Raw genomic sequence first — 14968 nt, 5'->3', positions numbered from 1 at the left:
TTCATTGTCTTGTTCCCTCAACCATCCATTTTCAGTTCAACAGATACAGTATCTGTTAAAAGAATTTTGCTTAGTTTCTCCTTATTTTCATTTTTTTAATGCCAGTCTAATTAGGTGATTTTTTAATGAATGAGCAATAATATCAGTCAATGTTGTTGTGCAATGTTTATTATGAAAAGAGAATATTGTTGTTTTTTTTCCCTAAAATGCAGTAAGAGATGCTAATCTCTATTTATATATTTGTGTAAGCATTATTTTTGTTACTGTCTTTTCTTCTATGCCTATAATTTGAAAAACACTTGATAATTAAGACTTTTATCTTATGAATATTGAAATGAAACTATAACTGCTATATAGCTGGTTTCTATTATATAAAGTTTATGAAAATATATTAACTTGAGGCTTCTCCCTATAAGTGTCAAATTGATTGCCCAAATGGATAACTATTTGTCTATTTAAGTGGTATCATGCTAACGTATTATAAAAAAACCTAAAAATATTCATGGTGATATTGTAGATTTCAACAAAATTTAGCTGAATAGTTAGTTCATCAATGTACCCAGTAAGTGTTCAATAATGTTAGCTATTATTATAAATAACATTCCAAAATCATTGCACTCAGATAATTGGAGCAGGATAATAAGATTAAGTTACTTTGGTGGCAATGTATAGGATGGATAAGAATCAGAATTTACTGGTAGTAAATTTAATGAAAAAGCTGTTAGAGAAAGTTATTAATGAGATGCGGAGGGGTCAGGTGGTATTTGCAGGGTCAAAATACAAAGCTATCAGTTATAAATCCAGAGCATAGCAGTAGTAAAAAATAGATGTAAAGCTGTACACATGCATAAAAGGAAAGGTGTTATTATGATCCCCTTTATATCAGAGAAATGATATGCCAAGATGAAATGCCAAAATCAAAACCCTAAATAGTGATCTATTTTATATCCTGAAAAGAGTATCTTGTGAAGAAAGACGGTGCTTGAACTGCTTAATTCCAAGGTATCAGGGTAGAAATGCATGATGAATTAAGGTTTAGGTTGAGGTGTCCTTGCACCTGCTGATCTAAGCATGACAAGAAAACAATTAGACTGTTATTTCCAAACTTGATAGGAAACCAGTTTTTCTTCTATAGTGATTTATCACTACCTGCTAAAGAATGATTATTTTTACTGTTATTCATGGTCTCTTGGGTGGTTTTCAGTGTTGTTTTGTTTCAACAGGTGAAAGTAAAAAAAGCATGGTTGAAGGGATACACCAGTAACACATGCAAATTTCTTCCTGAGGCAATATAAAATACTCTGTCATTTACTGATTTATGTAACAGTTATGAGCGCAGAGCTCAGCACAAACAGAGCATACATTCATTGGAGTCCTGAAATAAAATTCAAAAGCAGAATCTGAATTCTCTTAAACTGTCAGGACTCACAGAATCAAAACCTTTTGTATGCTTAACCTTTCTCCAAAAGAAAGATTCATTATCTTAAGTCTATCACCCCTTGCTATGTAATTCAGTTCAACATAATTAGGCCTTCCTAAGTGTAAAAATTCTTTATCACTTTTGCAAAGGAATGCAAATAAAGTACACATTGATTTGAAAAATTTGTGAAGGCAACATATTAATATAAATAATAGGAACAAAATAATAGTAATCAAGATTAAAAGGGTAGCCTTGAAATTGAGCAACATTGGGTTCTTATTTCATCTTTTGCTTCTTATCAACTGTGTGACCTAGAAAAGTTTATCAGTTCTTTAAGTGTGAGTTTCCTTGACTGAGGAAATAAATATAATAATTCTAACTTCATTGGAGTTTTATAAAAATTAAATGAAAAAGTGTATAAAATCTTCAGTAGCTAGTATTTTTTAATTCTCTTAGTAGACAAAATTACTTAAATAATTTAGTTGAGTATGACCAACTGTCATACCAAAGTTCCATAAACTGTGGAAATGAACTGAACATACTTTTAAATGATCAGCCTTTCTTGTGTTCAGGGGCTGAATTAAAAGGCATACTATACAGAAGTCATCATTTATGCACCCAGCTCCCTGCAGTCAGAATTGGAGGGATCCTGATTATCACTGCAGATGGTGATTGCAGCCACGAAATTAAAAGACGCTTACTCCTTGGAAGGAAAGTTATGACCAACCTAGATAGTATATTCAAAAGCAGAGATATTACTTTGCCAACAAAGGTCCATCTAGTCAAAGCTATGGTTTTTCCAGTGGTCATGTATGGATGTGAGAGTTGGACTGTGAAGAAAGCTGAGCACCGAAGAATTGATGCTTTTGATCTGTGGTGTTGGAGAAGACTCTTGAGAGTCCCTTGGACTGCAAGGAGATCCAACCAGTCCATTCTGAAGGAGATGAGCCCTGGGATTTCTTTGGAAGGAATGATGCTAAAGCTGAAACTCCAATACTTTGGCCACCTCATGTGAAGAGTTGACTCATTGGAAAAGACTCTGATGCTGGGAGGGATGGGGGGCAGGAGTAGAAGGGGACGACAGAGGATGAGATGGCTGGATGGCATCACCAACTCAATGGAGGTGAGTTTGAGTGAACTCCGGGAGTTGGTGATGGACAGGGAGGCCTGGCGTGCTGCAATTCATGGGGTTGCAAAGAGTCGGACATGACTGTACGACTGAACTGAACTGATACTCAAAGAAAGTATATAAATAAAGAGAATCTTTATGTAAGCTCAATCTTCTTGATTAATTTCTAATGCCTATGTAAAGAACACCATAGTTGTCAAGTTTGTTCCTAGAATCTTAGATATAGTATTGAAATATGAATATACTGTATTTACATTTTTAAAATTAAAAATGAGTGTTGTATTATACTCTTTAAAAGAAACATATTCCATTTTTAACAGACTCATCACTTGTGTCTTTGTTTTACAATTTTACTTATTTCTTTATTTTTTTATTTTTGGCTACGCTGGGTCTTTATTGCTGTGTGGGGCTTTTCTCTAGTTTCAGCAAATGGGGGCTATTGCAACAGTGTGTGGGGTTCTCATTACAGTGACTTCTCTTGTTGCAGAGCCCAGGCTCTAGGGCACACAGGCTTCAGTATTTGCAGTGTGTGGGCTCAGAAGTTATGGCTCCCAGGCCCTAGAGCACAGGCCAGTTTGGTGCGTGGGCTTAGTTGCTCCACGGCATGTGGGATCTTCCCAGATCAGGGATCAAACTCATGTCTCCTGCATTGGCAGGTGGATTCTTTACCACTGAGCCGCCAGGGAAATCCCTCTTGTGTCTTTAGAATTCATGTTTCTCATAATGGGACCACTTCACCACAGGTAGAGTTATGATAGTTTGACCAGGACCAAAGTGACAATTTTTCTGAGCTAGAACCACCCATATTAATTTGTATTACACATTAACACATGTGCTTAAGTTTGCTGCTAAGTCGCTTCAGTTGTGTCTGACTCTGTGCAACCCCACAGATGGCAGCCCACCAGGCTCTCCCGTCCCTGGGATTCTCCAGGCAAGAACACTGGAGTGGGTTGCCATTTCCTTCTCCAATGCATGAAAGTGAAAAGTGAAAGTGAAGTCGCTCAGCCATGTCCGACTCTTCGCGACCCCATGGACTGCAGCCTACCAGGCTCCTCTGTCCATGGAATTCTCCAGGCAAGAGTACTGGAGTGGGGTGCCATTGCCTTCTCCATGTTTAAGTTTAGATGGGAGCTTTTCCATATGTTCAAATTTTGATAGACTTTAAAATATTTTACTATAATCATAGTATAAAGTACATCATTATCCAAAAAATGTGCAACCATCAGAAAATGGTTTGGGAGATGAAGTGTAGTTATTAGGACTTTATATTACTAACTCAAAACAAAAAAACTACTCTTTATTAACTGAATCAAAGATCATTTTTGTATTAAATCAATATCTTCATATGTCGTATTAAATATAAGAACTTTTAAATTCTATCAAATTGTGAGTTTAAACTGTATTTTCTGATATAGTTTACATTTATGCCTACAATTCACCATTAAAGTATTACTAACTTCATAAAACCGTAGAAGGCAATGGCAACCTGCTCCAGTACTCTTGCCTGGAAAATCCCATGGACGGAGGAGCCTGGAAGGCTGCAGTCCATAGGGTCACTGACGGTCAGACACGACTGAGCAACTTCACTTTCACTTTTCACTTTTATGCATTGGAGAAGGAAATGGCAACCCACTCCAGTATTCTTGCCTGGAGAATCCCAGGGATGGCGGAGCCTGGTGGGCTGCCATCTATGGGATCACACAGAGTCAGACACAACTGAAGCGACTTAGCAACTTATCGAACTTCATAAAACAGAAAAGAAATTATCTCATATTCATATAACAAGATACACATATTCTGCAGAGTTAAGAAAAAAAAATTTTTTCCCCTGAAGCATTCCCTAAATTGTGTTAACAGTTACCTTTCAAATGCCAAATATGTTAGAAAGGATCTAAAATGTTCATTCAAGGGGCAGGAAAAAAAGACTAGCAAGATTCATTTGAAATTCAATTCATTCTATATGTCTTCTGAGGCACCATATTTAGTATTTTCTCCTGTTTATATTGTTTTACTCTTATCAGATATTTTTATCTGGGAAACAATAATTATATGTATTAATAGAATAAGTGGAAATGTAATAATAAATCTAAAGTTAATTATTTACCTACCACTTTGAATTGTTTGTGGTTAAATTAAATAACAAAATAGAATATCCTAGTACATAGCAATCACTCAATAAACATTAACTCTTTAAAATATCCTCATGTAACTCTTCCATTATAAAGTCACATTGAGAATGTAAAGTCACATTAATAAATATGTACTAAGCATTTGTTGTTGTTGTTTAGTTGCTAGGTTGTGTCCAAATCTTTTGAGACCCAGTGGACTGTAACCTGCCAGTCCATGAGATATCCTCAGCAAGAATACTGGAGTGGGTTGCCAATTCCATCTCCAAGGGATCTTCCTGTCCCAGGGATGAAACCTGCATCTCCTGCACTGCAGGCAGATTCTTTACCTCTGAGCCCACCAGGGAGGCCCACTAAACACTTAAGACTTGGCAAAATTCTAGTCTTTACTCAACGTTTACTTACTACAGAAACATTCGGTTCAGTTCAGTTGCTCAGTCGTGTCCAAGTCTTTGTGACCCCAAGGGCTGCAGCACGCCAGGCCTCCCTGTCCATCACCAACTCACAGTTACTCAAACTCATGTCCACTGAGTTCATGATGCCATCTCATCCTATGTCGTCACCTTCTCCACCCACCTTCAAGCTTTCCCAGCATCAGGGGCTTTTCCAGTGAGTCAGTTCTTCACATCAGGTGGCCAAAGGATTTGAGTTTCAGCTTCAGCATCAGTCCTTCCAATGAATATTCAGAACTGATTTCCTTTAGGATGGACTGATTTGATCTCCTTGCTGTCCAAGGGGCTCTCAAGAGTCTTCTCCAACACCACAGTTCAAAAGCATCAATTATTCAGTGTTCAGCTTACTTTATAGTCCAACTCTCACATCCATCCATGACTACTGGAAAACTATACCTTTGACCAGATGGACCTTTGTTGGCAAAGTAATATCTCTGCTTTTTAATAAGCATAAGTTTTCTTCCAAGGAGCAAGTGTCTTTTAAATTTCATGGCTGCAGTCACCATATGCAGTGAATTTGAGCCAAAAAATAAATAAATAGTCTGTCACTGTTTCCATCGTTTCCCCAACTATTTGCCACAAAGTGATGGGACCAGATGCCATGATCTTAGTTTTCTGAATGTTGAGTTTTAAGCCAACTTTTTCACTCTCCTCTTTCACTTTCATCAAGAGGCTCTTTAATTCTTTGCTTTCTGCCATATGTGTGGTGTCATCTGCATATCTGAGGTAATTGATATTTCTCCCAGCAATCTTGATTCCAGCTTGTGCTTCATCCAGTTCAGCATTTCTCATGATGTACTCTGCATATAAGATAAATAAGTAGGGTGAAAATATACAGCCTTGACATACTCCTATCCCAATTTTGAATCTGAGTCTGTTGTCCCATGTCTAGTTCTAACTGTTGCTTCTTGACCTGCATACAGATTTCTCAAGAGACAGGTTAGGTGGTCTGGTATTACCATCTCTTGAAGAGTCTTCCACAGTTTGTTGGGATCCACACAAAGTCTTTGGCATTGTCAATAAAGCAGAAGTAGATGTTTTTCTGGAACTCTCTTGCTTTTTTGACGAACCAACGGATGTTGGCAATTTGATCTCTGGTTCCTCTGCCTTTTCTAAGTCCAGCTTGACCATCTGGAAACTCACAGTTCACATACTGTTGAAGCCTGGTTTGGAGAATTTTGAGCATTACTTTACCTTTTTATATTATTTATTTATTTGCTTTTGGCCATGTTGCATCTTCATTGCTGCATGGGCTTTTCTCTAGTTGCAGTGAGTGGTGGCTACTCTCTACTGGTGTGTGCAGGCTTCTTCTCATCATGGTGGCTTTTTCTGTCGTGGATCAGGGGCTCTAGGGCATGTGGGCTTCAGTAGTTGCAGCACGTGGGCTCAGTAGTTGTGGCTTCCAGGCTTTAGAGCACAGGCTCAGGAGTTGTAGCACATGGCCTCAGTTACTCTGTGGCATGCAGAATCTTCCTGGACCAAGGATTGAATTTGTGTCTCCTCCATTGGCAGGTGGGTTCTTTACCACTGAGCCACCAAGGAAGCACAGCATTCAATTTTGTAGGGTGCTAAACTCCCTTTTTGGAGAAGGAAATGGCAACCCACTCCAGTGTTCTTGCCTGGAGAATCCCATGGAGGAGAAGCCTGGTAGGCTGCAGTCCATGGGGTCGCACGGAGTCGGACACGACTGAAGCGACTTAGCAGCAGCAGCAAACTCCTTTTATCTTATAAATAAAACTCCTTTTATCCAGTGTTCTGTTCTAATATTTGTCATCATTTTTCTTGAACTATATTTTTAACTTCAAGCCATATTGTTGTTCAGTCGCTAAGTCATGTCTGACTCTGTGACTCCTGGACTGCAGCATGTCAGGCCTCCCTGTCCTTCACTATCTCCTGAAGTTTGCTCAAATTCATGTCCATTGAGTCAGTGACACTATGTAGACATCTTATCCTCTGCTGACCTCTTCTCCTTTTGCCTTCAATCTGTCCCAGCATCAAGGTCTTTTCCAATGTATCAGCTCTTCACATCAGGTGGCCAAAGTGTTAGTTTCAACTTCAGCATCAGTCCTTCTAATGAATATTCAGGACCGATTTCCTTTAGGATTGACTGGTTTGATCTCCTTGCTGTCCAAGGGACTGTCAAGAGTCTTCTCCAGCGCCACACTTCAAAAGCATCAATTCTTTAGCACTCAGCCTTCTTTATGGTCCAGCTCTCATATCTGTACATGACTACTGGAAAAACCATAGCTTTGACTATATGTACCTTTGTCAGGAAAGTGATGTCTCTGCTTTTTAATATGCTGTCTAGTTTTGTCATAGCTTTCCTTCCAAGGAGCAAGTGTCTTTTAATTTCATGGCTTCCGTGATTTTGGAGCCCCCCAAAATAAAGTCTGTCACTGTTTCCATTGTTTCCCCTCTATTTTCCATGAAGTAATGGGGCTGGATGCCATAATCTTAGTTTTATCTGAATGTTGATCCTTAAGCCATGGCACACACTATATTTAGGAAATCTTGGACTTAGTTTTTTTCTACTTCTATTTCTTCCATTTTTAGGATCACTAGGCAATCCTATTTCATTAGGTTGTCACTAAAGACTTTGTTCTATGTACCTAATATTTAGTTCTCAATTTTTAAATCATCCTTGAAAAATATTTACAAGGTCTTTCATCTATGTACCATGATGTTTGCCAAAGACTTCTGTATATCCACTTTGTAGCCCTCTGTCTGGCAGCAAAGGCTCACCAAGGTAGGCAAGGACAGAAAACTTCATGAAAGACAGATTCACTGAAGCTGTATACCCATCCCATGCTGTCTTTACATAAGGGTTTTTGTTTTGTTTTGTTTTTTAATCAGGTAACTATTTTGATAAGAAATATAAATTAGACAAACTACAGGGAGTAAGTTTCAAAATATTTAAAGCTAAATGCAGATTGTCATTCATATACCATGTAAATTTAAAATGTTGATTACAAAAGACAATTGGGAATTTGACATATTAACAAATGCACTTTTTATCTTGTAATTCTCTTTTATCTGCTACCCTCTCATTATTTAAAATCACAACAAAGGAGGATGAGGTTTATAGTCCAAGTACATGATGAACACAAACCCATAAATGCATACCAGTACAAAATTAAAAAGATAGTAAATGAGATTTGAATAGATTTTATAAAACCTAAGGAAATCTGGTAGCTTCAAAAGCCTAGACTTTAAATCAAACAAGAGGTCATAGAAGTGAGCTGGAGGTGGTTGAGTGAGGAAAGGCATTGAGTTTCAGAATAAAAATATAGGAAGATATTCCAGTGCAAATACACAGAGTCCTCAGGTATGAGGAATATTTTAGTAAAAGTAAAAGAACAAGAACATAAGTCCTAGAATTTTCCTGAGAAAGGTAACTACAACCCACTTGAATAAGAAAGAAATGGGCTCACTTTCCCATAGGTAGCTCTGAAAGACTACAGGAATTGCCTTGAGGCTTTGGGTTTTGCCTGAGGGATCCCTTGAGTATTGTTGTATCCCTTGAGTATTCATCAACTGAATCTGATTTGCAGAGACTAGGGTCTGGTAAGTATTTTGCTTTACTGTGTTATAGGTGAAACAGGATTCCCCAAAGCCCTGAAAAAGGGCAGAGATGGTGCTTTTAGACCAAAAGAACTTATGATTTGTCTAAGAAAGATGCAGATTTAATAGAAATATTGACCATAGGCCAAGGCAGTTGCAAAAACTAAGGATGCTAGTACCAACAAGAAAGAGCCAATGAATTTGACTGAATCGAGAGAGTATCAGGAGGAAACAGTAATCCAAGCGACACTTGTACCCTGCACCAGCAGACCAAGGGCACTTAAGCTGGGGTGTGGGCTTCCCCTGCCTCTGCCCCATCTAAGTACTTCCCTAGGTGATAACCACTACACAAAGTGATTGGGTTAAATTTATCAAGTTCAAACCCTGAACATGTTGAGTTTAACTTGGATTGACAAGAATTAGTATTTCATCAACAGAAATGAGGTAAATAGAATTCAGTTTTAGAAAAATAAAGAATATACAATTTTGAGGAGAAGCACATTAATGCATATGAAATTGATACTTTCTCCAGTTACTATTGAATATAGCTTTCTAATACTCTTCTATGTCATGCTATAAAATTATTCTGAGCCTTTCTCTCTAGAAGTCAGTATTTCCAGATAATGTGTGTATTTCAGGTTACAGATCTTGGCATTCAGAAAAATTATGGCTCATTTCATCTTCAAATAGTGAAAAAGGTCCTCTAGACTATGCGAAAGGAACATATCTGCTAGGAAAAGAAGTTACATAATTTTTTTTTAATTGAAATGATAAATACTTTATTGCTTTCATATCAACATGCTCACGGGTATGCTCTGGAACTGTCAATTGTGGTTATGGTTTGGGTCCTGTGTTCTTTGGGGGTTTTGTGGTATTACCTCCAAACAGTGGGCTAATGTTGTATTTTCTTTTGTGTATATGCATTTAATTTTCTATTTTTACATTTTGCACAGTTCACTGAGGTATATTAAGTGTTTAATTGCTTATTCTTCAACTGCGGAAGTATATACTTTCATTATAGTTGTAAGTTAAAGATTTAGAATCAAAGTTATTGCTTTTTTAATACACATATGAAGTTATATATTGAAGAGTTTTAATAAATAACAGCATCAATGTATCTGCCAACTAAAATTACTTGAGTAGAGCATCTCATTATAGAAACAGAATACCTACAGTCTCCTTTTGGGATCTGTTATAAATATTGAGTGATATTAAACATATTTAACATCCAGAAAAGTATACCTTGATTAAAATTGTATGCCATTAGATAATAAAACAATGTTAAAATTCTGTGGGTTTAAACTACTTTTATAATCTGAAATAATAGTACATTGCCCTTAGTTCACACATAATAATTTAAAGTCCAAAGACAAGGAAAGAAATTTTCATTTATATTATATTGTTTTATAGAACTGTTAGTCTCCAAAATAGATAGGAACTTTGTAATGTCTAGTATCAGCTATGCATAAGTAAATTACTTTCTGTTGAATTAGGTTTCATGTACATTTTTACCAGTGTTTGTAAATACAGTGACTATATGCAGTTATCACTAAGTTAGATTTCCTGCTCCACTCATTGGGTCAGTTGAATATACACTGTGTACTGGAATTTAATCTTGTCACATCGTTATGTAGTTAATGACCAGATGCTATAGGTAAAAAAAATAATAAGAAGAAATTGTTCCTGTTTATAATCTATGTGCAAAAAAGTACTATTAACTGTATTATAACTAAATATATAAAAATACTAGTGAAAACAAGGGAGTAATAAATTCTGGGAAAACAAAGGAGAAGATGATGCTAGATTAAGTAATTTTGGGTGTAACCAAATTTTGTAGCTGCTACTCTCCAGACAACCTTAGGAGAGCTACAGAAACTTCCTTCTGCCTCAGTTTCCTCAATTTGTATAATAGAGCTGGTATTAGTTCCTGCTTACTAAGGGTTGTGCTAGACTAAATACAGTAGATATAATACAGTTAACATGGTGCCTGGCGGAAACATAGTTGCTGTTGCTAAGTCACTTCGGTTGTGTCCGACTCTGTGTGACCCCAGGGATGGCAGCCTACCAGGCTCCCCCATCCCTGGGATTCTCCAGGCAAGAACACTGGAGTAGGTTGCCATTTCCTTCTCCAATGCATGAAAGTGAAAAGTGAAAATGAAGTCGCTCAGTCGTGTCTGACTCCTAGCGACCCCATGGACTGCAGCCTACCAGACTCCTCCGTCCATGGGATTTTCCAGGCAAGAGTACTGGAGTGGGGTACCATTGCCTTCTCCGACATAGTATGCAGATACATACAAATTAATGTAGCAGGATGTTTTTGTTGTTTGTTATCTGATCTGAAATCACAAGTTAGACAGTAATCAATGTAAAAGTATAGAAGAAACCACTAGTATTAATGCTGTGGTCTAGCCTGTCTGTGGAGAAGGAAATGGCAACCTGCTCCAGTATTCTTGCCTGGAAAATCTTATGGACAGAGGAGTTAATGGGCTACAGTCCATGGGGTCGCACGAGTTGGACAAGAGTTAGCGACAAAACTCTAGCCCTGCTGAGCTGCACCAAATACAGACCCTGGATCACCTGCTTCCAAATTACCCTGTAAAGGAGAAGGTGCTTTTTAAAAAATTATGTATTTCTAAACTCACCAAAAAATTGTTTCTAGACTTCACAGAAGCAAAATACTTACTGGTAGCTAAGACTTGGAATTTTTGGTTTTTAATCATGATCGTCCCATGACTCTCATGCTTGCCTAAAAGTGGGAACCATTAATACAGAGTATTAACCACACCAGATACAAAACTCCAGAGACTATTAACATTTTGAACTCAGGAAAAGGAAAAGCTGCACAGAAGTGGATGAGTAGCCACAGATGTAGATGAGGGAAGCTGTTGATACAAGGAAACAGTCTTAAAATTCAAGGGAGAAAAAGCTTTAAGAAGACTCATGGTTGCCTGTTTCTAACTCTTATTCTGAAATTATCTCTTTGAAAAACAAAGAAATGTTTTAGGCATAGGCAAAATAATGTAAGTATTTTTATATACCTGCTACCAATCTAAAAAATTAAAAATCACCTGAGTGTTCTGCTGCTGCTGCTGCTGCTAAGTCGCTTCAGTCGTGTCCGACTCTGTGCGACCCCATAGGCGGCAGCCCACCGGGCTCCCCCGTCCCTGGGATTCTCCAGGCAAGAACACTGGAGTGGGTTGCCATTTCCTTCTCCAGTGCATGAAGGTGAAAAGTGAAAGTGAAGTCGCTCAGTCGTGTCCGACTATCCCCTCACAATTGCAAATTCTCTTCTTGATGCTCTCCTATCCCACATGACCAAGTATTTACTATTTTCTGCATTTCTTTATACTTGACTATATATCTATGCATCCCTTTTCAAAGTACATATTTTGAACTTAAATTTTATAATACATCTGCTTTAAAGTTGATTTTACCTCAATATTACTTTTGTTAAATCCATCTATGATGATATATTGTGGCTTAGGTTCATTTTTCATGCTCTATACAGAATTATGTTTTATTAAAAGTTTACAATTTGATTATCCTATCTCCTACTGATGTTTAGATAATTCTCTGTTTTCTATGCCATAAATATTTCTGTTTCCTGTGTATACAAGTTTATCTGTTCTCATTGTAATAGTGTTTTTATTGCCAAATTGCTCTCCATACTTAGACCAATTTACATACTCAAGACTATATTTTTAGGAGAAAGCTTTCTGTAGATCTCTTGATTTTTTGCATATCATATGTGCAGAGGCACTGTCTTTTTATTCCAGTCTATCTTTTCAAGCTTATTTTCATAGCAAACATCCTTAGAATATAGAGACCTCCTGTGGAACAGAAGGAAAGCTCGTTTAATGTCTAGTACAATGAATATGTCTCCCTCTTGGGCAGTGGTTGGACAGATTTGGGTTCTTACTGTCACTTATAAGACTTAAGTCTTTTTAGCTCAGGATCCCAGAGATGTGATACAAACAGAAGGTACGTGCAAGATTCAACTAGTCACTTCTTCATCACAGTGGGGAATAGGGAGACAAAGGGAACTGGTTTGAAAGTAAAGCTTATGCTGTCTTCTGTGTTGTGAATCCTTTTCTCTGCCCCAGTATTCAGAATTCTTCTGCTGATGGCCCATGATACTATTGCAGACTAAATTGTTTGCTTGTAACTAGACTAATATCTTACCCATCCACCCTCCCTTGCTCCAGATTCTTGACAGGTATAAATATTCTCATTGTTTTGTGTTAACAACAAACCTTAATTTTATTATCTTTATAAGCTTCTGTTTTTCTGGGAAATAATATTGTGGTGTTAATTTTCACTTCCATGATTCACAATGAGGTTAGGACTTTTCTGTAATTCTTTATTTGTGCTTTCTCATTTATGAAATACCTGTTCCTATTAGACTCTTTGCTATTGAATTATTTTTCTTATTTTGTTATAAGGGTTTTTAATACATTCTGGTTAACTGTATTTGTTCTAAGTATCTTTTCCCAAACCTCTGCCTTTATTTTACCTGTTTATTGGGCAGCACCCATGAGATGAAATGTTTATGTTAAAATTTCGAATTTAATGTTAATTTCAATTTTAAGACTGACTAATTTATCAGTCTTTTCTTTGTGCTTTTCTATTCTGTTTAAGAATATAACACCTTATGTGAGATCATAATCACATTCTTCTGTGTTTTTCTAAAGATTTAACTTTTATCTTTTAAATGTAAGTATTTGATTTTCCTGAGACTATTCTTTCTAAGATATGTGATAGGGATCACATTCATGTATTTTTTTATATACCCAAGCAATTGAGTGGTATATATTTTCATGTCTTCTATGTGAACAATTCCCCACATAAATTAATATAAGGGCTTTCTGTTCCATTTCATTATTTTCTTTGTCATTTGTCTAATCTTGTGCTAATAGCATGCACTTGAGATTTTCATTTCTAGAAATAGAGCAGGCTAGGCTATATAATTAACAGTAACCCACCCTCAGAAAACAAGCAAACAAACAAATATATGAAAAAATATATATGTGTGTATATATATATACACACACACACACACACATATATATGTTATTTCCGCACCCCCCACCCTGGTTGCTTAGCAGTAAAGAATCTGTCTGCCAATACAGGGGACACAGGTCTAATCCTTGGGTTAGGAAGATCTCCTGGAAAAAAAATGGCAACTCACCCCAGTATTCTTGTCTGGGAAATCCCATGGACAGAGGAGCCTGGCTGGTTATAGTCCATGGGGTCCCAAAGAGTCAGACATGATTTAGTGAGTAAACAACAACAATGGTATATACATATTAACATATGTAGTATATATATTGCCTTTGCCTTCAGTTATTAACCAACCCAGACAAACCTGAGCATTGATTCTTATAGTTTGGCAGTGGTAAGGAATGAAAACCCAAGTCCTATCCAAAGCAAGGGCTTCCCAGATGACACTAAGTGTAAAGAACCCACCTTGCAACACAGGAGATATAAGAGACACAGGTTTGATCCCTGGGTTGGGAAGATCCCCTGGAGGAGGGCATGGCAACCCATTCTAGTATTCCTGCCTGGAGAATCCCATGGATAGAGGAGCCTGCTGGGCAACAGTCCATAGGGTCACAAAGAGTTGGACGTGACTGAACCGGCTTAGCATCCAAAAAAAGAGACCATCTTCATTTTAATCTGTGACACCAAAAGGTTTGATATTTAAAGTAAAAGTGAACCATACTGTTAATGCCCCTTGCAGAATGTCAGAAACAAAGGTACATCTTTAATGAAATATAACTTTGTCCTAGGCCCTAAAGAATCTCCAGCAATAGTATTCTTAACCACATGATCAACACACAGTTAAAAATATCAGAAACATTATTATATAATTCTTTTAATTTCAGGCTGGACAGCAGCGATGGTGGGAACAAGAGATTAAAATAAATGGAAATATCCAAAAGGGAGAATTAATTACATATAACTTGACTGAGCTAATTAAACCAGAGGCTTATGAAGTCCGACTGACTCCTCTCACCAAATTTGGTGAAGGAGATTCAACAATTCGTGTCATCAAATATAGTGGTAAGTAGCTTTTTGTTTAAAAGAATTTATTTACATACTAAACTATCTAAAAAGTTGTAACTATCTACCAAATATAGACACAAACTAAAATTTAACATACTGATTTTCTGGGCCGTTAGTCAAGTGAGAAAAAAATCCTGTAATACTTAATCATTATAAATTTTAATATTTAGTTTTGAATATAGAGGTATAGACAAATGCTTAATTAACTTTGGAC

At 37.0% G+C, this 14968-nt stretch overlaps 1 protein-coding gene across 1 annotated transcript in view; it reads left to right on the top strand.

Moving 5' to 3' along the window:
- Window positions 1–14968, top strand: part of MDGA2 (MAM domain containing glycosylphosphatidylinositol anchor 2) — a 926008-nt gene that overhangs the window by 849605 nt on the left and 61435 nt on the right. The window contains exon 11 of the mRNA XM_002690859.7: window positions 14574–14751. Coding sequence (XP_002690905.2) covers window positions 14574–14751 — 178 coding nt within the window. The remainder of the gene's footprint in view (window positions 1–14573; window positions 14752–14968) is intronic.

The sequence above is a fragment of the Bos taurus genome, chromosome 10, assembly GCF_002263795.3.
Source record: "Bos taurus isolate L1 Dominette 01449 registration number 42190680 breed Hereford chromosome 10, ARS-UCD2.0, whole genome shotgun sequence".
In the NCBI taxonomy this organism is placed as follows: Eukaryota; Metazoa; Chordata; class Mammalia; order Artiodactyla; family Bovidae; genus Bos; species Bos taurus.
Note: the sequence above shows the minus strand (reverse complement) of the source record. Positions and strands in the feature narration are given on the sequence as shown.